Source organism: Carcharhinus amblyrhynchos, chromosome 16 (assembly GCF_965287045.1).
Source record: "Carcharhinus amblyrhynchos chromosome 16, sCarAmb.v2.hapA, whole genome shotgun sequence".
NCBI lineage: Eukaryota > Metazoa > Chordata > Chondrichthyes > Carcharhiniformes > Carcharhinidae > Carcharhinus > Carcharhinus amblyrhynchos.
Window position 1 is genome coordinate 20821646 of NC_137339.1, and position 26446 is coordinate 20848091.

A 26446-nucleotide genomic window follows, 5' to 3' on the forward strand; every position below is an offset into this window, starting at 1 on the left:
TTGTGACAATGAACTTGAGGAATCACTTACTATCGCAGTTTAACATATAAATGAAAATAAACTTAAATCAGTCAACTCTGCAACTCATACCCACAATTCAAATTGGCAACTTTTAAAAAGAAATTCTCCTTGGGATGCATGTCACTTGCAAAGTCAGCAAATATTGCCCATCCTGAGCTGTCCATTTGATTAATCCGTGTAGGCCCATTCCTTAATGCACACAACCTACCAAATATATTTAACTGGTCAGAATAAAAGGGATCAAATTCACCTTTGGGTAAATGAATGGTAACACATCAGCAGCTTATTAGGCTGGCACAGTGGTTAGCATGGCTGTTTCTCAGTGCCAGGGACCTGGGTTCAATTCCCAGCCTGGGTCACTGTGCAGAGTTTGTGGGCCCAATTTTGCCATCGTGTTATACCCATTTTCAGGCGTGAGAACTTGGCACAGTCGGGTCTGAGGCATGTAGCACAATCTGCGCCCGCCTCCATGCCAGTTCCCCCTTTACCATGGCCTGAAAATGGCCATGATCAGGACCGCACCCAAAATGGGCGTGATGACTATTTAAATGCATTTGTATTTGCATGCATTTAAATTGACTTAATGGGCTGCATACCCAACCTTAATGGCACTGCCCCCTTTACCACCTCGTTCGCCCATCCAGAATCGGCATGAAACAGATGTACTCCACAAAGGTCCAATTCAGGTGCTCTAGTGGAAGTGGGTGCCGAGTGACTGGCACCTCTCTGCTTGAGATCGGTCAGGGGGAAGGTGGGATCTGCTTCCACTTTGCCTGAGATCAGTGGGGGGGTGGGGGTGGAATGGGGGGTCCGCTGCCACTCTGCCTGACGTCAGTGGGGGGGGGGAAGGGGGTTCTGCTGCCACTCTCTGAGATCAGCGGGAGTGAGAGGGGGGTCCGCTGCCACTCTGCCTGAGATCAGTGGGGGGGGGGGGGGGGGGGGGGGTTCTGCTGCCACTCTCTGAGATCAGCGGGAGTGAGAGGGGGGTCAGCTGCCGCTCTGCCTGAGATCAGTGGGGTGGAATGGGGGGGGGGGGTCCGCTACCACTCTGCCTGAGATCGGAGGGGAGGGGGGGGTTGGTGTTCTGCTGAGATCAGTGACGGGGAAGGGGGAGGGGGCTCCCAATCAGCCTTTGTGGTTGGGGGGGGGTGGGACTAAGGATGTCAGTAATGTTGTGGAGGTGGGGCAATGTCTGTCGGGGCCAAGGGGAGACATTACCCAGCCTGGGAGCAATGTGGCAGGGGAGCCGCATTCTACCTTTATTTTCTGCGCGTGCACAGTTGGAGGCACCGATCGGAGCTGCAGGATTTTGGGCACGTTAAGCCATGCCCACGAGTTGCTGCAATGCGACTCCTCCTTGTGTTCAAGCCCCTCCCTAGCCTCTGAAACATCTATCTCTGTAATTTCTCCCAGCCCTACAAGCTCCAGGATAACTGCACTCATCCTCCTAATCTGCTGGCCTCTTAACATTCCTTTGTTTTAATTACTCCATTATGAACTCCTGTGCCTTCAGCTGCCAAGACTCTAAGCTCTGGAATTCCCTCCCTAAATCTCTCTACTTGCTACCTCATAGAATCCCTACAATGCAGGAGGAGGCCATTCATTCTGTCATAGAAAATCATAGAATTCCTACAGTACAGAAAAAGTATAAAGTTTATTTCACAAGTAAGGCTTACATTAGTGAAGCTACTGTGAAATTCCCTAGTCGCCACAGTCCGGTGCCTGTTCGGGTCAATGCACCTAACCAGCACGTCTTTCAGAATGGGGGAGGAAACCAGAGCATCCAGAGGAAACCCACGCAGACACAGGGAGAACGTACAAACTCCATACAGACAGTGAGCCAAGCTGGAAATCTAACCCAGGTCCCTGGTGCTGTGAAGCAGCAGTGCTAACCACTGTGCGACTGTGCCACCCTAAAAGGGGACTATTCAGCCCATTGAGTCTGTACCTACCGCAATCTCGTAACCCCACAAGTTTAGTCTACTAATCCCTCTGACACTAGGGTCAATTTAGCATGACCAATCAACTTAACCCACACATCTTCAGACTGTGGGAGGAAAACAGAGCATGCGGAGGAAAGCCACACAAACACGTTGAGAAAGTGCAAACTCCACACACACTATGACCTGAGGCTGGAATTGAACCTGGGTCCCTGGTGTTGTGAAGCAGCAGTGCTAACCATTGTGCCACCATGCCGTTCCATTGAATCTGCACCAACAACAATCATACCCAGGCCCTTTCCCTGTTACCCCAAGCATTCACCCTGACACTAAGGGACAATTTAGCAATCAACCTAACCTGCATGTCTTTGGACTCTCTTTTCTCCTTTAGTATGTACGTCTTTGATCAAACTGTAGGTTTTCTGCCCTAATATCTCCTGGTGTGACTCAGCATCAATATTATTTGTTCATGTTCCTGTGTAGCACCTTGAGAAACTCAGTATGTTCAAAATTCTCTACGAATACAAGTCTTCTTTGTTATGAATTAGATATAACCTTTTTGTGAAAGTCTTTGCTCTAAACAGTATTTTGATACTCTAGTCTCGACAAAACTTAAAATATTTTAAACTGGAATTTTAGTCATCACAGGAGAGTAGGAGATCAGTGTTGTGAATTCTTAACAATTGCTTTGGCATCCACTGGGGTACTCATGTCCATTGAGAACAGGATGGCAACTTCATCACATCTAGCCAGATCTGTCTTGCCAAATCCTACCATTTCCCAACCCACCACAGCATTACAGGAACATTCCAAAGCTTAATCTTCCAGATGCAAAAGGCACTAAAAGAAATAGGTTCCGTCATGCTTTTTTTCAATTCTTTCAGGAGATGTTGGCATCCCTGGCTCGTGGGGGCTAGGCCAACATTTACTGCCCCGATAAAAGCAAATTACTGCGGATGCTGGAATCTGAAGCAAAAACAGAAAATGTTGAAAGATCTCAGCAGGTCTGTAGAGAGAGAATAAAGCCAATGTTTCGAGTCTAGATGACCCCTTGTCAGAACTGAAGACAATTGAAAATAAGATGAGATTTATAGTGCTCTGGTGAGGAGAGGGGGTGCGGATGCAGGGGTGGGGTCAGACCTGGATAGTAAACCAGAAGTTGGTGGAGATAGAAGAGATTGACAAAGATGTGATAGACAAAAAGACAAGGGGGTTGTAAATGGTGGTGTTCATGGCTATAAAGGGTGCTAATAGTGGCACATTAAGATTTATTGCGTTCTTCCTAATTGCCCTTGAGAAAGTACATCTAAGAAATAATGTGGAGATGCCGGCGTTGGACTAGGGTTGTCACAATAAGAAGTCTCACAAAACCAGGTTAAAGTCCAACAGATTTATTTGGAACCAGAGTGTTGCTCCTTTGTTAGATAAGTGGAGAGGTAGGTTCACGAGCACGGCATATATAGACAAAAGACACAATTGCAAGATAATTACCGATTGGAATGTGAAGAATGGTTGGATTGTGAGTCATTACAGGTCACCAGGTCTTTGCAGATACAGACAGTGTGAGTGGAAAGAGGGATAATCACAGGTTAAAGAGATGTGAATTGTCTCAAGCCAAGGCAGTCCACATTGGAAAATTGGAAAAAAATACCCCCCCCCAACATGGTCAGTAAATTACCTCAGCTCTTCTCTGAAGGTTCGCAGTACATTTTTAGTCGATATGATTGTACAGCATGATCCATCATTACCTAAATTACTTGTGAAACATCCACATGCTCTTGATGCATTTTCAGATTTCCAAGATCTGCCCATACCTCCCCGTGTCTGCGTGGGTTTCCTCCGGGTGTGCCAGGTTCCTCCCACAGTCCAAAGATGTGTGGGTTAGATTAATTGGCCATGCTAAATTTCCTCCATTATCAGGGGTATTAGCAGGATAAATATATAGGGTTATGGGATTAGGGTCTGGGTGGGATTGTGCCCAGTGCAGACCCAATGGGCCAAATGGCCTCTTTCTGCACTGTCGGGATTCTATGATCTTTGTTTTGGATGAGATGCGAGAAAATTTCAAAATAGCTACAAATATAGAGGTTTAATAATATGTGGTTATGAAATGTGGATATTAATATGTTAATATGAATTGTGCCCTTCCTATTCTTGTCCTCAAGCTTCCTACAATTATATCAGTTAAAAGAAATTTCTGTGACACAGACGTTTAAAAAGAAGCCGGATGCAGTGATTTGCCGCTCTGACAATAATCAACATCAGAGCAAAGAATGAGTCAGAAATGTAATCTTTTCTTATAATTTCTAAGAAATTAAACTGTGGATTATAAGTGATCAAGCACCAGAACTAAAAGCTAAAATGACGGAAGGAAACTGTCCCTGACTGAAGTCAAATTAGGCGAACTTCCAATTAATTTACTTAAGTTTCTCTATTAAAATAATTTATTGAACCGTAATGCAACTCGGTATAATTGTGTCATATTCTGATTTCATTTTTTTTAAGTGAGCGGATCTGTTATGATTAAAAGATAAACGATTTAAAGAAGTAATTAAAATATGTCCCAGTCTCAGCGAAAATCGCCCTCCAGTCAAACAGAGGATAGCTCTTTGTGACCTGAACAAGCTTAAAATTAATGGTAAAGAAAGTACTTGCATTTATATAGTACCCTATCATGCCTCAAACCATATCATTGCCAATGTTATTTTTGGAGTAGTCACTATTGCAAGGAATTCTCCTCTCTGCTGCCCTTTCTGTTGGGAAGTTAGTTTAATAATGGCCACCTACATACGTTAGCCTGAGTATAGTACACGATAGATGGATCACAATGATGGTTTTCTTTTGATATTTCATTTGCTCTTCAGTCCTTAACTTCTCATCACGGCACTCTTTTTTGGAGCCCTTCAGTTGATCTTCAGGCAATTTGAGAGATTGCCTCATGTTCACATTGTGTTCAAGTGCACAGTGGCTCGACACAACAGAATTGGGAAACATGGCATTGCAGGCATATTTGGGAGCAGTTAGGAAATTCAACCCTGACAAATTGGACTGGTGTAATAGTAAATGAAGGTTATGCATTTGACGGGGATGTTATAGCAATTACTGAAACACGGCTAAGGGAGGAACAAGACTGTCAAAGCCTTGGACAAAAGATCATCTGGGCTCAAAACGTCAGCTCTTTTCTCTCCTTACAGATGCTGCCACATCTGCTGCGATTTTCCAGTATTTTCTCTTTTGGTTTCAAATTCCAGCATCTGCAGTAATTTGCTTTTATCCAGTGGCTGCCTACAGTTGAGTTTGTCTTTCTCAGTGCAGCATTCATTCGTGGGACCTGGGCATCACTGGCTGGCCAGCATTTATTGCCTATCCCTAGTTGCCCTTGGGAAGGTGGTGGTGAGTTGCCTTCTTGAATCGCTGCAGTCCATGGCCTTGGCTTGACCCATAATGCCATTAGAGAGGGAATTCCAGGATTGTGACTCAGCAACTGCGAGGGAAGGGTGATATATTTCTAAGTCAGGATGGTGAGTGGCTTGGAGGGAACTTGCAGGTGGTGGTTTTCCCATGTATCTGCTGCTCTTGTCCTTCTGGATGGAAGTGGTCGCAGGTTTGGAAGGTGCTGTCTCAGGATCTTTGGCGAATTGCTTCATTGCATCTTGTAGATAATACAGCCTGTTGCTACTGAGCGTCAATGGTGGAGGGAGTGGATGTTTGTGGATGTGATGCCAATCAAGTGGGCTGCTTTGTCCTGGATGGTGTCAAGCTTCTTGAGCGTTGTTGGAGCTGCACCCATCCAGGCAAGTGGAGAGTATTCCATCACACTCGTAACTTGTGCCTTGTAGATGGTGGATAGGCTCTGGGGAGTCAGGAGGTGATTTACTCGCCACAGTTTTCCTAGCTTCTGACCTGCTCTTGTAGTCACTGTGTTTATGTGCTGAGTCCAGTTGAGTTTCTGGTCAATGGTAATCCCAAGGATGTTGACAGTGGGGGATTCAGTGATGGTTACACCATTCAATGTTAAGGAGCGGTGGTTAGAGTTTGTCTTATTGGTGATAGTTATTGCCTGGCATTTGTGTGGCACAAATATTATTTATCACTTGTCAGCCCAAGCCTGGATATTGTCCAGAACTTGTTGCATTCGAACATGGACTGCTTCAGTATCTGAGGAGTTGTGAACGGTGCTGAGCATTGTGCAATCATCCCTACTTCTGACTTTATGATGGAGGGAAAGTCATTGATGAAGCAGCTGAAGACTGTTGGGCCTAGGACACTATCCTGAGGGACTCCTGCAGAGATGTCCTGGAGCTGAGATAACTGACTCTCCACAACCACAACCATCTTCCTATGTACCAGGTATGACTTCAAACAGCGGAGAGTTTGCACCCTGATACCCATTGATTTGGCTATGGCTCCTTGATGCCACACTTGGTTGAATGCGGCCTTGACGTCAAGGGCTGTCACTCTCACCTCGCTATATAATAGTAACATACAACAGTTACGTAGTCAGATGCAGCAGCCAATTTGCGTTCGATCAAATCCCCACTAAAGGAAAATAATCTTAGGATTTACTTTTTGTACTTCTGGTTAAATTAATAGGTGACATTAATGAAAACATTTATTTCACTTGCATAGCAATAGGTTGTTCAAGTTGAAAAGGGTGACATTCTCTGGCCTCCCCTCTTTCTTGGTGACAAGAGGTGACGTGCCTTTCACTGGCGGACGTTCTTCTGATCCAGCCATCGTCAATGGGATTTTTCATTGAAGCAACTCCAAGCTGCCTAGAAATGTACAACAGGAGATGCAGTGCAGGCGAGGCCAGAGAATCCCGCCAGCGTGAGAGTTCTGGCCATTAAGCATCAAATTAGTGAACTATTCAACCAAATAAAGGCTCAGATGACGAGCCTATTTCATTTTATCCCCAACTTAAGTCCTACTTTGGACTGTTGCTTTTAATGAGTATATATTACTTGTGTTGCAAACAACTATTTTTGTTAGATATCCAAAGCTGCTTAACAGGAGTTGCAAGATTAGGTTAGGATAATAAACACCATATTGTGTGGTCAGAATATGGTAATTGACTTTAATATAGGCAGCAATATAATATTCCCTGAAGTGCTAAGAGGACATATTTTCTGTGTTTCGATAAAATGCAGCACTTCTAACTAATAGAATTCTTTAATAGGATGAGGTACTTCTATGATTAATGTGTACTAATTATGCTCTCATTTATTCTGACAAGCAAGCACATTTCTGTAATTGCCTTCTTCAGATCTTGTCAGCTAACGAAGAGGCCTTAAAATTAAATCAAGCCCATTAGTACTTTGAAGTTGTTGCCAGTTTATGCTCCTGCAGTCTAAAATACTGAGGTGACAAAAATAACCTAAAACGCTTGGTATTGAAGTCAAAGCTAGACTAGCAGTTTCTGTCCTCCACACTTCAATGACTTTCCTACATTTCTACTCCTTTATAGCCCTGCCGCTTGCAAGGCAATGATCTGAATTTTTGCGCAAGGAATACTGTAATATCTAATGGCCTGCTGACATTGCAGTACAGCATATATCTCGACACCTTTGCCGGGAAAGGGTCAATTCAAGGAAGACACTTATATTACATTATATCATTTGTATCTGCAAAGGATTGTGCTGGATTGGGCACTCAGGTATGTCACCTGAGGAAACTGACACACTAATATGCTTTGAGACCAGTTGCTGTTAAGGGACACCCAGCAGTTAAATTGGTAATATTGTATGCAGGTAGTTCACTCCTTTGAGGCTAGTGCTCTGCAATAGAATAATTTTTAATTTGTTTTTTCAAATGCATGGAAATATATGATGCAGGTCATGTGCAGTGGAGTATAGACATTAGCTTGGAAATTACTATTGGAGGTACTAATGGCTGAATATTTAATGATATGCTTCTCTAAGCTATTTTAATAACTCTATTTTTAATAGCCCCTTTGTACACCATCATCCCATCACCAACCACCCTTTCCTCTCCAAAATCCTTGAGCGTGTTATTGCCCTCTCGTTTTTTCCATACCTGAACCTCTCCTTTAAGATTTCCCTGCCACAAGAGTGACCTTATATGTGACTGCCACAGAGGTCAACTGAGAATCATCCAATCGTAGAATGCTTACAACCAAGAAGGTCACACAGCCCATTGTATTTGTGGTGGCTCCTGCAAATGCAGCTCAGTTAGCCCTCTCTGCTGCCTTTTCCACGCAACTCTTTTCTGCCATTCTTTTCTTTCCAGGTCGTCATCCACTTCCCTGAGGAAAGCCATAATTGAATCTGCCTTGACCATACTGTCACACCATGGAAAGATCAAGCCAAAAGAATCCCAAGAAAATGGCTCAGTAAAACCTTCTCAAGGGCAATTAGGGATGCGCGAGGAATGCTGGCCTTAGTTGGGACACTCACATCCCGTAAAATAATGCAATAAAGACAGTGGGTGGGATTTTACTCCCTCTCCGTGGCATGTTTCACGGCGGCAGGAGGTGACATGCCACTTGATGGGCAGCATGCTGGCACGGTGGTTAGCACTGCTGCTTCACAGCTCCAGGGACCTGGGTTTGATTCCTGGCTTGGGTCACTGTCTGTGTGGAGTCTGCATGTTCTCCCCGTGTCTGTGTGGATTTCCTCCAGGTGCTCCAGTCTCCTCCCACATTTGGAAAGACATGTTGGTCAGGTGCACTAACCCAAACAGGCACTGGATTGTGGCAACTAGGGGAATTTCACAGTAACTTCATGTGCCATAGGTGGGACCATAAGAACCCACCAATGTAAATGGCAGCAAGGTTCCAGCCGGTGCCTCCCAAAGCCTTACCACTTGCTGGGTAAAATTTTTCCTCATGTCACCCTTGGTTCTTTTGCCAATCATGTTAAATCGATATCTTCTTCTCGATCCTTCCCACCAATGGGAAGTTTCTCCCTACTTAACCTGATTGTGAACACCCCTCGAACAAATCCCGTCTCAACATTCTCTTCTCCAAGGAGAACAGCCCAGCCTCTCTATACCTATGACTGAAGTCTCTCATTCCTTTAGACATTCTTGTAGATCTTTTCTGCACCTTCTCCAAAGTCTTCTCATTCTCCTTAATGTGCACAGATGGACGCAATTGGAATGTAATGCACCCTTCCATCCCCACCACATAATGGGGCTGAGTGGCAGAGAGGGATGTATATTGGAGTCAGAAGGCTTAGGGTTGGAGAGCCTGTTGCCTTCTCAGCTCCTCTGAATTAGCTCCAGGGTCAAAAGGGTCAAAGCAGCTTTCCTGCCCAAAGACCAATTAATGCTTTAAGTGGCCACTTATTGTCTTTATCCTACAACTGCTGGCATTCTACCATCAACCGCTGATGGCCACTCCATGTGGGAAAGCTGCCAGGTAATAGGGGAAGAGTCCCTCTTGCCCAGGCACCCTGTATTGACCAACCCACCAGCAGCAAGAGGCCTCAGAGGAAGATATTCACCTGTCCTTTACACTGACACCCCTCTCCCTCCCTACCTGGGGCCTAAATGTCAGTGCAGATGGACAGATTTGTACATGACCAGTCCAGGTACCCACTAATAACATGCAAACAAAATTGAAATGACCGTTTAAATGGTATGTGCATCTCTGTCACGGAACAGAGACGCACCGGAAATCCATTGCTGGGAGACGCAAGCAGGGTGCGAATGCTCGCGCAACCCCACGAATCGGCCTCCGTGGGATTCTCCCGGCCCACTGCGCTAAAAAAAATTAGCACAGCAGGATGGGAAAATCGCAGCCAGTATCTTTTGAGAACAAATAGGTTACCTTGACAATGTTACAATGAGATTTATATATCATGAAAAAATGAGTGTGAGATGCTGCTAGAGAATGTTGCAAAAGTAGTTCCATCACATCAATAAATGTACAGATTTGAAAGAAACAATAAAAATGGAATTTTAAATGATCATTGACAGATATAGCAATCTTTTAGATAGCTTTCCTTTTTATGAGTTTATATCTGTCATATTTCAGCAGAATAGAACACACTACTTTGCACTTGAAGGGATGCTTTCAGTGCAGTTTTTTTGTTGTCATAGTGATAATACTTAGCTTTTGCTTATTCTTTCTTTCAACATGCATTATTACAGTGAGCTCCATCAATTCAATTCTAATTAAGGTCATTTATTCAATCAATGTTGTCACAGTCCATTGGAAAAGCTTTGTTAAATTAATCTGAGGGTTAAAGGTAAGACTCCACACTTTGCATTCTGGGGATGAAGTGTCTTTTTAATCAGTCGGAGGGCAGGGAATGCTGGAACTTCCCCCATTACCTGAACACTGGCCTTTGAGCTGGAATGGTATTCGGGTTCAGGTTATCTTTCTTTCCTGAAACATGCACCTTCCTTGCTTATATGTCCAGGGTTTTCTGTTTTTGTCTGAGTTCCAGCGTTTGACATTATTCTTTCAAGCATAAATGTGGCAATCTGCACTCCCAGCCAGGCTCAAAGCAGAGCATGAGTCAGAAATTGGGCCACAACAACATTGCACTAAATCTCCAAACCACACTGACTTAAGCAGAATTACAGAATGTACCAATTAATCTCTCTATTGTTTTACCACTTTCAAGCTGATGATGTTAAAATACCCTTATCTCTGATACTCAGGAGGTGATGTGCAATGTTACAGACAATAGTGGTGATGTACAATGTTACAGACAATACCTACTGCCTCAGGTTGAGGCTTGCAAGAAGTTCAAATGGCCTGGTGAAAAGCCCTGCCTACAAAAAATACCCCGCCTCGCTTAAGCTCTTCACTTGAGTTTGTCCGTTTGGGTTAAAAATGGAGCAGGATGTTCATGTTCCTCAAGTCCTAACGTACAACTATACTTACCTGGCAGGGGTGAAACCATGATCCAGCAGGGGACGTGACTGGCCCATTACACTTGGGGTGTGCTAACGCCTGCGATCGTGGTTTTCCCTGGGTAGAGTAAGCGAGCAGGGTAGCCAGGGTAGGTTAAACCAAGGCTTCACCTGATGCAATTTTTTAAAGCCATCTTGACCTTTTGACTAAGGTGAAACCCGGGAGGGGGCGCAATGCCTCATCCTGTCAGTTTGGATCTTGTTTGTCCCTCATGTGGGACCCATGATTGGACTTAATTGTCTTTTTTGATTGGGAATAAAGTGCTGAAATGTATGAAAAAAAGTATATCTCCGTGCAGTAATTTCAACGGCTTGGAAATCATGTGACACATGCTAACCAAATCTGTACCTCATCACCCACAGTTCTGTGTCAGGAGCTAATTTGTAATATGTATGGCAGGATTTTCCATGCTTCCATCCCTCCATCCTCTACTTTCCCCTTCCTGAGATGTATTTTCCAGCAGTGGTGGCACTGTGGTTAGCACTGCTGCCTCACAGCACCAGGGACCTGAGTTTGATTCCTGGCTTGGGCCAGTATCTGTGCAGAGTCTGCATGTTCTCCCCGTGTCTGCATGGGTTTCCTCCGGTTGCTTCCCACAATTCAAGAGATGTACCAGTCAGGTGCATTGGCCATGCTGAATTCTCCCTCAGTGTAACCTGACAGACACCAGAGTGTGGCGACTAGGGGATTTTCACAGTAACTTCATTACAGTGCTAATGTAAGCCTATTTGTGACTAATGAATAAACTTCAAAAAGCTTTCACCACGGCTCATCATTGACCACTGGAGGGGTCTTCCAGTCCCACTGATGTCTGCGGCATGTTGTGTGGCTTGCCCATCCCACCATGGGGGTGGGGGTCGTATTCAGCAGGACCACAAGATCCCGGAAAATGCCGAAAAATCCTGCCCCATATATTTACTGAGTTTCTAGTTTTTCTCACACTTGGGTCAATGAATTCATGACCATTTAACACATTGATGTTGTCAACTACAGTTTAAAGCTTTAAAGTTTAAAGTTTGTTTTTTAATGTCACAAGTAGGCTTACATTAACATTGCAATTAGATTGCTGTGAAAATCCCCTAGTCGCTACACTCCGGTGCCTGTTTGGGTACCCTGAGGGAGAATTTAGTATGGCCGATGCACCTAGCTAGTGTCTCTTTTGGATGATAGTATTTAGCCACTGAGAAATATATGTTCAGTATTTCACCAGAGTGCAACTTATGTTTCGAACAGCCTGACGCAACATCAGAGCTTAAATTGGACAGATTTAGACCGTCAAAAGCCAGTATTTTTGTGATGAATTATGTCACGCATCTTTGCATAAGCTGATCAGCAAGTTTCAACACAGCAGGATCAGTCCAAAAATAGAATCTCCTTCACATTCCCAGATTCTACATCCATCCCAAGTGCATCGGGACTGTTGACAGGATATATGGGACAGCTTTACTGTTATATAACATGTTAGTTTGGCCACCTTTGGAATACTGTGTCCAATGCCGATCACCACATCACCAGGAGGACATGGAGGCTTTGGATAAAGTCCAGAAGAGGTTTGACAGAGGCTGAGGGACGACCTGATAGAAGTTTATAAAATTATGAGGGGCATAGATAGTTGGGAAGCTTTTTCCCAGGGCAGAAATGACAATTACAAGGGGGCGCAAGTTCAAGGTAAGGGGGGAAAGGCTCAGTAGAGATGTGTCGGGGAAGTTGTTTACACAGAGAGTGGAGGGGGCCTGGAATGCAGTACCAAATGAGGTGGTTGAGGCAGGCACATTAGTGACATCTAAGACTTACCAGGATAGGCACATGAACAGACGGGGAATAGAGAGATGATGGTGATTGGTCTAGGTAAGACAACGTGATCGATGCAAGTTTGGAGGGCCAAAGGGCCTGTTCCTGTGCTATACTCTTCTTTGGAGATGGTGAAGTTGAAGCATAATTGCTTTAAAGAACAAAGTGGGAATTTACAGTTGTACATAAATTGTGTGGATACCTGGCAGCTGAGACATATTTCGCTACTTAGTGCTCCTCAAAAGCTCTGCAACCATGGTCTGTCTCCAATTCGCAGGGGTCAGAATTTGTCAGCTTGAATCCAAGTCAAGGTGCTGGTTAAACAGCTTAAATACCACACTCATTGATAAACATGCAGAGTTCACATTAGCTATACCTGCTCCGTACCAGATTGAAGCTCCAATCCATCTTTGGAGTTTGTAATTGTGTTTCATCTATTACCCAATGGACAAATGTATCTATTCCATGGATGCATTTGTGTTCCACATACTGAACTCAGAGTGGAATACTCTTGAGTCCAATTCTGATCTTTCATTCTTGTATTGGAATTAGTTTGATTTTATGGTGAACTGACACTGCCATGTTCCTTGTAACTGACTGCGAAACACTAAATAGCTTCCAATTTATCATTATTCAATTATCCTTATTCTAACTTGTGATTTTTTTTGAAGAAAAGGATAAGGGCTGAGGGAAAAAGGGAAAGAAATAGAGGGACTAAAGGCAGGTGAGAAAAAATTAATTTTGAAGGGATATTTCAGAAATGGGAGGTAGGGGGAAAAGGATCAGGTTTTCCAGAAAGCGGCCTCCAGACATTTGAGTGCTGAGAAATATAGAACTCCTCAATATTCCTCACAATTTTACAGACCATTAAATCCATCCCTTTCAGAAAGCAATCATCCGATAAATAACACTTCAGATTTTTGCCTTTTTAAAATATTCCATTCCCCCATGTCTTAAAATGTATCTTTGTCCCTGGACATTACAGCGTGTTAGTCTTCTTTATTATCATCAGCCAAGTACAGTATCTCAAGGTATAGCCCATTTCAAGCTCAGAAGTATCCGTGAATACCACCACCTTAAATATTGTGTATTCTTGTGATGCGAATAACAAAAGTGAAAGTAGGTGCCGTAAATAGCTCGAGTCCAAAATAACATTGCCCTTTGTTTGCTGAGGATCATAGGCTGGAGTTCTTTGGCCATTCACACCGGCGTGATTCTCTGGTCCTGCTGCAGTGAACTGAGATTTAGCTGAATGCCAAATTGTCCATTTTCACTGGCATTGGCAGCAGGGCGTGAACAGCCGGTGAATTCTGGCCAATTCATCTTTAGTGCAATGAAATGGTAACGATGGCAACTGGCTCTCTTATTCTGCAAAAACTCAACGAAAGAAAAAGAAATATTAATTTGATACGAAAATTGTTTATTGTCGATAAAGCCTCAAATTTGGAAGAGTTAAACCCTCTTGCAAGCAAATAAGTCAAACTGGATTGCTGTATCCTGGCATAACACGGCCTTAGAAGAGGAAATTTGGATTAATTGCCTCAGAACTGAAGCTGCTGGTGATCTCTAGAACTGATTATCTCTCACTCAGAAAAGGGCACCTGATTAGAATTGAGCAGGTAAATGCCCACATGACCCTCCCCAACGTTAGCCTGCCAATGCAATGGTGCCCAATGTTCACTTGCACCCATGTCCCCTTTGACCTTTATGTAAGAGGTCAATAAGAATTTTATTTTTAAATCTCATTCTTCAGGGTCTAGGAAATTTGCATCAACCCCCCCTCCGTTCCCTTCTCGAGAGCCTGATACACCGCGCCCCAGGGCCTGAAATCCCCACCTAAGGTCAACAGACCTGTGCGTGGCCCGGCGCAGCCCCACCCACTACGATTCCCGTGGACGGAATCAGAAAAATTTCATCCCCAATCTCACTTGTTACTTTCCGATAAATGGGCCATAGCTCCCTGGCTCCCCTTCCTTGCATTTGGGGAATTCTCCAGTCCCTCTGCAGTAAGATTTAGCTGAGCACCAGATTCTCACTGGCAGTGGCAGCAGTGCATGAAAGGCCAGAGAAATCTGGCCACACAAGATACCACCCCAACCCCGACACCTCCCCCCCCCACCCCCAACTGCATACATCCCACTTCCCAACCAAGCACAACCCTCCCAACTCCAACTCTCCCATCCAATTTGACCTGAAACCTCCCCACCAACATCCCATTCTTTTCCCTTCTGCCTTTCAACAGTCCCTTCAAGCAAGTGATGCTGTAAAAAGGGGCTGTGTACTCCTTTCACACCATGGTGATAGAGCCCCAGACTCCTTTGTTGATCCAATCTCACCCAACCTGAGTGAGGAAAGTTAATGGAGACAGGGGTTTTGGAATTCCAGCGAATGTCAGTTCCTCCAAAGTGATTGCCACTCTGGGGAATTCATGGACCAACATTGCATTCTGAAAATGGGTAAAGTAATAACTCAACACAGGAATTCACGTGCACTCCCATTGATCCTACCCCCGATATTAATTACCTTCCAAGCAGCAGGAGGCTTGCAATTCCTACTTCCAGCCTCTTTTATCATGGGAGCTCAGCTGAATCCCAAAGGAATTTGCTCCAAGTACTTTACATATTGAGAGTTGCAAATATGTGGAATAGGCTGCCCAGCACAATGGATATTGTACACCATTAAAGTAGAATTGGATGAGTACTTAAGGGAGCTATTGAAGGATATTAGGTTTTACTGTTGGCCAGGTTGCTTCCAAGGTCTTTCCTGGACCACTCCTTTCCTTTTTTCATATACTAATATCTCCAGTTCAATTTCAGGATGATAGAATAATATTTAACCTCGATTCTCATAAAGTAAAATTATTTAAAATACAAACATGTCAACTATCATTCTGAAAAAGTTGTTGCCTATGCATCTAAGGTCTCTGATGACATTCGACGTGGGTGCCCTGTCAAACGGCAATTTGTGCTCACTCCAGTTGTACATTTTCCACTTTGTTACATGTAGAATTTAGTTGGTGCCTCATACACAAATCGGCATTTGTTTTCCAATTGCACCTGTTTGTTGCAGAATTCACAGAGATGCTGCCAATAATGTACTGAGGGTAAGTACAGAAACCCGACATGTTCCTGTGAAACTATTTTGTGCAGGGCCCACTCTTTGTATTCAATGCAAACTGCAGTTTACTTATCAAAAGCAGTCTTCCAAAACAACCACCATTCCTTGCTTTTCAGAGTTTGCCGGAAGGACAGTCGGCAGCTTGGGACACCGCCAAGAAGGAGGAAAACCGTTCCAAGAACCGATATGGGAATATCATCGCTTGTAAGTGCACGCTGTTACTGAATGGCTATATTTCATAAATGTCCAGTCTATAACACCGCTTACCTGTGAAATAATGATTAGCAATGAAAATCAAATGTGCTCTGTTTACAGAGTATTTCCAACTGTTAGTCTGTCTGGTTTTACCTACCGGACCCCAGAAGAGGAACCAGTATAGTTCATATCAGTTCATGCTGAGAGCAAATGGTAATAGTGATGCTTTCAAATCAATGGTGTGAACACAGTGGGGTAGATTTCTCTTGGTGGACAGCCAGCAGGCAGAGAACAACTGTTGGGTATACAATTGTATCATCGTTTGCCTGGCAGGCTATAGTCAGTAAATGAGCAGCTTGCTGGCTCTGACTGCCACTAGTGTTACTCTCCCAGTTGATGTTACAGCTATAAGTCCACAAGATATAGGAGCAGAATTAGGCATTTCGGACAGATGAGTCTGCCCTGCCATCCAATCATGGCTGATCTGTTCCTCAACCCCATTCTCCCGCTTTTTGCCCATAACCTTTGATCCCCTTCCCAATCAAGAACCTATCTATCTGTGTTAACTGCTCCCAGTGACTTGGCCACCACAATCTTCTGTGGCAATGAATTTCACAGATTCACCACCCTCTGACTGAAGAAATTCTTCCTCATCTCGGGGGTTTTAGTTCAGTCGGGCAGCATGGTCGATGCAGGCTTGGAGGGTCAAAGGGTCTGTTCCTGTGCTGTAATTTTCTTTGTTCTTTGTTCAGTTCCAAAGGGTCATCCCTTTATTCTGATGCTGTGCCCTCGGATCCTAGTCTCCCCTACTAATGGAAACATCTTCCCCACATCCACTCTACCCATGCTATTCATTATTCCCCGAGTTTCATACTATTCAAGTTTCATACTACTGGACAGGAAGTTCCAGAATGGAACCCTCCCTTAAAGAGCGTAACTAGTCCTTTATTTTTTGGAAACATGGATGAACAGAGTCACAGGACTGCTAATTATCTTTCAACAACAGGAAAAATATGTTTATTAAACATGAAAAGTTTGACTACGGCACTACGCTACTTTACAACACCTCTATCTTCACAAAGGTATACAGATTTTAAGGATAGCACAGTTTACAAAATATATTTTATATTATAATATTCTCAATAAATACACAGTAGTTCAGACACACCCCACTCTGAAACCAAGTGGCAGATGCCACTCAACCTAACTCCAATGGATTTCTCCTTAAATCTCCCCAGATGATTATTATACCATGAACTAGCTGACCTCACTGGACTCCAGCCTCAACATGAGTGTTTTCAAATTCCACTCTTGAAGAGACACACCTTAGAATCTTCTTACAAAGAATGCTTTCCTCGGCTGCTTTCAGCAAGGATCCACTTCCAGGATTTCCAGCTATCCTTTCAGTATTTCTCTTTCAGAATGCCACATGCATTCAAGCTTCCATCCAATCTCTGAGGTACCCAGCCATACCGATAGGACACTATTCCTTCATTAAGATGTCACCAAACATTTGATTACTTCTGACATCTTGTACCCCAATTTAAATCTGGTTACTGCAGTTGGCTTTTTGACTCAGAGCACTTTTTCTGCCTTTTACTTAAATTCCAATGAACAGCATCTTGTTCAAATCCCAGTTCCTTTTGACTCCTTGACTTCAGTCTTCCTGGGACCTATCTTACTAGTTTTCTAGAACTATCTAGTTTCTAGAACAATCTTTTCTTTAGTTTAAGGCATCTGTTTCCTTCCCATTACTCCATTATCCTGAATCTGCTTCTGTAAGAGCTGTAAGATATGTTTCTTCTCTCACTGCTAAGCTCCTGCTGCCTTGGGTCCATTTAAACCAAACTCAAAAGTCTTTTCCAATGTAAAGATGGTCCCAGGTTACTAAGCAACATGGTGTGGCGATGCCGGCGTTGGACTGGGTCAGCACAGTAAGAAGTCTCACAACACCAGGTTAAAGTCCAACAAAATTGGGTGGCCAGGCTTAATCTACCATCCAGAGGATGCTTCTATGGGGATCAAATATCAGGACGGAGAGATGGGGAGGAACCTCAAGCAAGAACATCCCAGGTTGGTTGGATGGAGTTTTTATCAGCACTCCAGTTTCATCCTGGTCTCACAAACACACCATAAAACCAAGCTGTCAGTTCTTCTGAGCTGGATTGTCAGCTGATAATGCACACAGTGCACATACTATCCAATATTGTCCTAAAATGGCAAGAAGACTTCTATGTATTGCGCTGGACCCCAAATTTACATATTAAGGAGTCCTTCCACTTGAATTGGACAGCCACCAACAATAAGTCCAGGGAGAACAAGGCAGTGACAACGATAGTGAGAGGAACAGGGCAATAAGTCACTGGATCAGCAGTTTTATTGGGGCGGCACAATAGCACAGTGGTTAGTGTTACTGCCTCACAGCGCCAGGGACCCAGGTTCAAATCTGACCTCAGGTGACTGCCTGTGTTGAGTTTATGCCTTCTCCCCACGTCTGCATAGGTTTCCTCCAGGTGCTCTGGTTTCTGCCCACACTCCAAAAATGTACGGTTAGGTGGATTGGCCATGCAAAATTGCCCCTTAGTGTCAGAGGGATTAGCAGCATAAATATGTGGGGTTAAGGGAATGAATAGGGCCTGGGTGGGCTGCAGGCTTGTTGGGCTGAATGGCGTCCTTCTGCGCTGTGGTAATTCTATATTCTAAGGAGGGCTCCAAATCTCCTCCAGTTTATTGTTATAAGTTGTATAGCAAAGACAGCAATATTCTTGAAATCCTGCACCAGGCTGAGTTAAGTGCTCCATTATTCTCACAAGTTTTGCTATTTATGCACTGATAAAAAAATGGTAGCCTATCTGTAACTTTCATCTCTTCCTAACTGTACATAAATAAAAGTTGCCCTGAGGTTTATGTGAAAACTGGAGAAAGTAACAGGAAATATTGATTTTGTTTGATTTAAATGGACCAAAAAAACACACCATGTTAGTAAGTTTTATCCAGTTCATCACTTGTCCACATAACATCTTTTGAAAACTGAACTAGAAAACATACTTTCATTGTACCAAGCCCCAGAGCAGACCTGTAATAGTTTTTACTTTGTGCAGGCTTATTGATTGTCTGATGTCTGATTTAGAGAGAACCTTGGGAGGTGGCACCATAGGATTGATTACTCTGTGCCTGGCATCATCTAAAATTTGTCTGCAAATAATGGAAATTACTTCCAGAAATGAAATCCAAATTGAAAAGCATAACTGTGATGTTTTGTTCCAAAAACGTTAATTAAGTGTAGGATAGTCTTTGTTTTCTGAAAGACCAGGCTAACTAACAAGTTAAACGGGAGAATTTACCACAAGTGAAGTTAATATATAAGTGCCCGACGTATGCTTTTCCTGTGGCACAGCAGTTAGCACTGCCGCCTCACAGTTGACCCGGGTTCAATTCCGGCCTCGGGTCACTGTTTGTGTGGAGTTTGCACATTCTCCCCATGTTTGCGTGGGTTTCCAGCGGGTGCTCCGGTTTCCTCCCATAGTCCAAAGAGGTGCAGGTTAGGTTGATTGGCCGTGCTTAATTGACTTAGTGTCAGGGGGCTTATTAGGGTAAATATGTGGGGTGATAGGAACAGGGCCTGAGAGGGATTGGGGTAGGTGCAGAATCAGTGGGCTGAATGGCCTCCTTTTGCACTGTAGGGGTTCAGTGTATTTTATTTTAATACAAATATTAAATTTACCCAGTTGTTATAAACAAGTTAATGCTCATATGAAAATAATGGTCCAGAAGTTGCTGAAGAAATAATGGTGAGGTCACAGCACCCATCGTTATTGGCATCTAAAATCTCTAGCAACTTGTGGTGATGAAAGGTTGTGACATGAGTTGCAAATTGCTACAAACTACTGGTTAATTTACAATTAATTCCACCATCGGCCTCAAATGTGGGAGTTCACTGCCAAGTGCCCATGGTTGTCAAAAAATTAATGGGCTTGTACCATAAATACAGAAGAATCACACCACAGATATTCACAGTTGATATTTCATGTTGCAAGTATCTGTTAACACCTTATTTAGAGTCCTCAGATGGAACTGAACTTTGGTGTCCCAGATAGCGAAGAATGAATTTGTGAAGTCCCACCCCTGAATTGTTCTTTGAGATTGTTTTAAATTGAAGATACTTGTTCATACTTTTCTTTTTGTTCTCTTTCTCTGCTCATTCAATCTTTATTTCCCTCTATTCATTTCTCTTTGTGTGCCTAACTTAACTATAATTCACCCTATTTCCATCTCCATTCTTTTCTCTGAATCCGGGCTTTCCAAGCAGCAGCAATGACATAGGGGGAGGCAATGATATACTGGTAATGTCTTCAGACCAGTACTCCAGACTATTCCCCTGGGGACACGGATTTAAGTCCCACCACAACAGTCACTGGAATTTAAATTCAATTCAATAAATCCGGAATTAAAAGCTAGTCTCATTAGTCATGACCATGAAACCATTATCGATTGTCATAAAAAGTCATCTGGTTTTCTGATGTCTTTTAGGGAAGGAAATCCGCTGTCCTTACCTGGAGTGGCCTGTATGGTGACTACAGACCCATGGCACTGTGATTGACTCTTAAATGCTTTCTGAAATATCTTGGCAAGCCAGTCAGTTGTGTTAAGCTGCTACAAAGCCAACAAAAAAAATGAAACCGGACACCCAGCATTGATAGGCTCCAGAAATGACAATGCCAAACCCAGCCTCTGTCGACCTTGCAAAGTTCTCCTTCCTAATATCTGGACTTATGGCAAGATTGGGAGAGCTGTCTCACAGACCAGTCAAACAAAAGCCTGACAAAGCCAGGATATCATACCTTGGACAAAATGTTCCGGTCACCACCATCACCACCCTAATGTCAATGATATGGGGTTGGGAGGGAATTCACCTGGGATCCTGTAACATTGACTCTGAACCCCAGAGATCTCAAGTAAGACATGGGCAAGGAAACCTCCTGCTGACTATCACTGACCACTCTCCCTCAGCTGCTGAATCAGTACTTCTCAACATTGAACACCACTTGGAGGCAGCATTGAGGGTGGCAAGGGCACAGAACACGCTCTAGGTGGGGGACTTCAATGCCCATCATCCAGGCTGGCTCGTTAGCACCAAAGCTAGTTGAATCCTAAAGGATAGAGCTGCTGGGCAGTGGTGAAGGAATCAACAAGAGGGAAAAATATACTTGACCTCATCCTCACCAATCTATCTGTCACATGCATCTGTCCATGACAGTATTGGTAGGAGTGTGCACTGCACAGACCTTTTGGAAAACTCCTGCCTTCATATTGAGGATACCCTCCATTGTGTTGTGTGGCCCGAACATCATGCTAACTGATTCCAAACAGATCTAGCAACTCAAGACTGAGCATGCATGAGGTGCAGAAACAGCTTCACTGCTCCTGGCTGTGACCTCCTCAATAATCTCTTCCCACATCCACCACATCTGTATCCTTCTTTCTTACCACGGGTACAGAACAAACTTTCTCTGGACATCCTCTGGCGGAATCTCCAATGCTGTCTCTGTGTGTCTTTTCCCTTGATTCCTGAACTATCCTGATACATGTTCTTGTCTGTTAGCCAGCAAGCTCAACACCTTTAATGAAGGTGGCTGCGTGAAGGTTATATCTTGCTGCTTGAAAGAAAATTGGTCCTAATTAACACTTGAGTGCCAAATGTGCGAGTCTCTGGTTTCACACTTTAAAGACACATTAAATCATTGTAAACAGCACGTAGCCCCAACATTGCAGACTAGAAGCAACCTCTTAAACAGATACATCTTATCAGCACAACACCCATTTAGTATCTGTTCTTCATTAAAATAACCCTCTTTATGTTTATACCTTTCCTTCGCGCCCTCTTTAACATATTTATAATGGAGTTTTATTGTTCAGTCTCAGTTACATTTCTGCAAAAACTCAGCAAACGTAGAGAGTAGAACTTAAGAGTCCAGTAGACTCTCCGTGCGTGGGACCGGCGACACACACTCAAAATCTAGAGAGTTTTCTCGCTGGCTGGATGGCGTTTTGTAATTTTGGACCAGGCCGGCCAATGGAGTGATGCGGAACATGCCGCGGAACCCTTGGGATCCTCATTTTAATACAATATCATCTCATCCTAGAGCACTCTCACTGGATATTGAGCCCGCACTGCATATTCAACATGATGTCACACCAGCACCATTTACAACAGCTGCAGAAGCCACGCTGTCCTCTGTTAAACCTCTCAGTTGCAATCCAGTAATAAAAGATGATGCAAGTCCAGTTTCTTCACAAACTCACATTATTCTCTTTACACACCCAACACCCAGTGCCCCCTTTCTATATCTCAGTGAATACTATTAAACAACATACAATTTAGGTCGAAAGTGGAAACTTGCAGTTAACCCATTCCGAACATGCTCTGGCACTGGCTCTCATGAATTCCCACTAATGCCTGCATCCTGCAGTTGAAATCCTGCACTATAGAGCTCATGCTGTCAGATATGGAGCGGGCATGTCCTGTGCCACGCTCTCCATCACAGATGCCACCATCGCAGTGTTGGCCTCATTGCACTGAAGTGACGGCACCATCACCTCAGACAGAAGTTTGCCTTGCAGTTTGATGAGGAATGCTGGCATCTCTTCCCAATCCTCATGCCTCTGCCTTTAGAGCTCCATCAGCTCTGGAATGACCAGACCTGGGGGCATGTCATCAGCAAAGGCCCAGCTGAGTCCTGGCCATCGGCATCCCTCTGAGTGGCAGTTCCCTAGGATGTTCCTGCCTCCACCTGCTGTGGATGTTCAGCTGTGGACGTTCGCCACTGCTCAGAAGCCTGCAGATGACACAAAAATAGGCAGGACAGTGAGTTGCAATGAGCAAATAAGAACCCTCCGGTGGATATAGATAGGTTAGGAATGTGGGCCAAAAAGTGACAGATGGAATTTAACATGGATAAGTGTGAGATCATGCATTTTGGGTGGAAAAATGGGAAGGCAACTTATTACCTAAATGAGGAGAGACTTCAGGGTGCTCCAGTGCAGAGGGATCTGGATGTCCTTGTTCATGAGTCACAGAAAACTAGCATGCAGGTACAGCGGATAATAAAGAAAGCAAATGGAATGTTAGCGTGTATAGCTAAATGAATAAAATATAAAGGTAAGGAAGTATTGTTGCAACTATGCAAGTTATTGGTGAGGTCGCACCTGGAGTATTGTGCACAATTTGGGTCCCCTTATTTGAGGAAGGTTGCGGTGGCATTGAAGGCAGTTCAGAGGAGGTTCACTAGATTGATTCCAGAGGTGAAGGGTTTGTCATTGGAAGAGAGATTGAACAGTCTAGGCCGATACTCTCTGGAATTTAGAAGAATGAGGAGAGATCAAATGGAGGTATATAAGATGATAAGAGGTGTGGATAAAGTAGATGTGGAGCGGATGCTTCCTCTTGTGTGGTATTTTAGAATGAGAGGTCATAGTTTTAGGATCAGGGGTCGCAAATTTGAAGCAGAGTTGAAGAGAAACTGCTTCTCCCAAAGGGTTGTGAATCTGTGGAATTTGCTACCCCAAAGTGCAAAGGATGCTGGGACAGTGAGTAAATTTAAGGAGGAGTTAGACAGATTTTTAATTGGTCATAGGTTGAAGGGTTATGGGGAGAAGGCAGGAAAATGCGGATGAGGAGCATATTAGCCATGATCGAATGGTTGAGCAGACAGAATTACCCAAGCCAGGAATCGAATCCGGATCCCTGGCACTGTGAGGCAGCAGTGCTAATCACTGTACCACTGTGCCGCTGGGTCACAAGGATGATCTGGGTTTCCCGGCTGCTTTGCCTGCAAAAGAAGGGAAATGGCATTAGGGCATCACAGGGATAAAGGAGGGAACATTGATCACTCATTTGAGACTTGGGGAATGGCAGCATGTCTTGAGGATGCTCACATTTGTTTTTTGCCCCCATTTCACCATCAGTGCAGGCAGGAATTTCCTCCTCCCGACCAGCTCAAGTACTCTCTCTTCAGAGGGTACGAGTGTTCAGAGCTCCAGCATTACTCCGGCTGGGCATGCTTGTCCAACCATATTGTGGTTGAGTTTGTCCTGCAATGACACAGATAGGGAGAGTGTAGGTGGGAGTTGTGAGATTGAAGATGGTGATGAGGTGTGGCAGGCATGGAGCTTAAGTGGGAGCTGGAGTGGAAAGAGCATATCAGCTACTGGAGGGGAACACGGTGATTGGAAGAGTTTGGAAGGAGGGCCTCATGTTGGCAATCCCTGAAGGGGCCAGGTGAGAAATGGCATTGGAGGTGGGAGGTGGGGGGGTGCAAGGGGTCTAGAGAGAGAGAGACTGGAGTTGGGTCACTTACCATGGCTGAGTGAAGAAGATCGTTCATGTTCTTCCAGCACTGCTGTCCCTCCCTCTTTTGGAGTGAGCTAGCACTCACAAGAGCTGCCACTGTCCCCCAGGTGGGGGTGGTGATCTTGCTGGAAGACCTGCTTCTGGAGTGGGAGTTGAGTGCATCCTGCTTCTGTTGCACACCATCCAGAAGTTTGGTCAGGGCTCCCTCTGAAAAGCGGGGTGCAGACCTCTTGGCCATCCAGCCATCCCCAGGAGATGATCTGGAACATGGTACTGGGGAGCTGTTTATATGGAGCTCCCCAGTGATAGCAGCGATGAAGTTGTGGTGGGCAGATGAATCAGAGGGATCATGCTGTGGACACAGTGTGATTCTCGTGGGCATAAAAATTATTACAACTTAGACATAAGATTTGGTCAGAAATATGCCAGCGGCATTGGCAGAAATCACTCCAATTTTTGGCTGGAACTAACACCAAACTCACACAAGATTCTGCCCAGAGTTTTACTTGTAATCAGTTATAAGATAAAGCATCCAACAATGAATATACAGTACGTCAAGGGGATTCTCCTGACTTACATGCTCCAAACATATCTTCCTGCACAACAATATATAGTACTCTAGAACTGGAAATGTTTCAATGAAAGAGAGGTTAGATTTTTTTCATTTTGGAAGGTTTGTGTGAGACATTCTGTGCATCTCAATTCACAGAACAATTTACCAAGGGTTAATCTCACTAACATAATTGTGGTGATGTGATGGCATGGCTGATGGGTAAGTGCTGAGCTGCTCAAATCCCAGGAGGGAAACTTGAAACAACTGACAGCACATCTGCTTTTGCAATTCATGTGGTAAAAGGAGAGGTTCTGAAATCTGGAAATGATGTCCCAACTACTTGTGATGATTTTATGGTAACCTAAATGTTTATTCAGACATGAAGGGAAAAAAAATAGAATTACACATCGACACAACAACGGCTTCACATAGTACCAGTACTTTAAACCAAACAATCTTAATTTAACTACCTTAAGAGCTAATCTTCCCCTTAACTGTTCAGCATCTCCTAAATCTATAAAATAAAAAATCTAGTATTTTTTATCGCACAGGGCTTCTAGTTTCTCTTGGGATGCACTCTGCTGTTAACAGTCATTGGTTTTTAGATCTACCTTCATTCAAACTGTTTGTTGGGAATTAATCAGTGATGCCTTATGTCTGCTGAGATCTAAATCAGCTACACCCAAGGGTTTCAGTATCTCCTTAAATACGTTCTTTCCCTTCCATTGTCTCACTCAGTCTCTTTAGAAATGCACCCTCCCAGAATTAATTAACTTTCATTTCTTTACTTTAAATCTACGGATTAAAAAGAAAAATAAACTTCTCCTGTCCTTACTTTACCTTTCTTTCCTAACCTGTGTATATTCTTCTTCGAACCATAATAAGCCCCATTCAAATCTACTCCTGTTATTGTCTCATGTAAACATCTGTTGGACATCCTTCTAGGCTCATTACCATATCAAACCCACTTCTTATTGTTAGCTCCAATTCTGTCACCCTGTCTCTTGCTTCAATGACCGTGCTCTCAAATTCCCAACAGCGTAAGAAATACCTCCAGGATATTATGAACAGAAAAATATTCCAACTTCTTTGTTTTCCTGACAGTAAGTATAAATTCCTGATTCCACCAGAAGAAAAGACAGAGCAATGACCCAAACTTCATCTGGTGATTAATTTCATACGCCTACCATCATAAATAGAACTTTCATATGCACTGCACAGGAAGGATTACATATCTATTCCAATCCTTTAAGTGTTTGCTTACTACTGCCAGAAGTATTGATTGGTTACTTGGTTGATAAACACATTACACTGCTGCAACTATAAATCTTCAAGGAGGAATGCTTATAATTTACCACCTTGCTAAAACAGAGTGTTGATCAACTGAATTCTTGACTTCGAATAATAAGCCTCAGGTAAATTGACAAATTAATAGTCTAAGAATTATTCATGGTGATGTTGCTGAATAGATGCCTGATCCAAATTTCTACCTCCCCTATTTTAATAGAGGTAGTGAGCCTCAAAGTGGAGGGAGGAATTTGATAAGCATTCATACAGTAATATTGTTGTCGGTAACTTACATCCTATTATCC

General features: G+C 43.7%; 1 protein-coding gene across 5 annotated transcripts in view; it reads left to right on the forward strand.

The window, feature by feature from the left end:
* Positions 1–26446, forward strand: part of LOC145353875 (receptor-type tyrosine-protein phosphatase T-like) — a 1296999-nt gene that overhangs the window by 1179834 nt on the left and 90719 nt on the right. For all 5 annotated transcript variants that reach the window (XM_080204786.1, XM_080204787.1, XM_080204789.1 and 2 more), the window contains one exon: positions 15873–15960. In XM_080204786.1, the coding sequence (XP_080060912.1) occupies positions 15873–15960 (88 nt within the window). The remainder of the gene's footprint in view (positions 1–15872; positions 15961–26446) is intronic.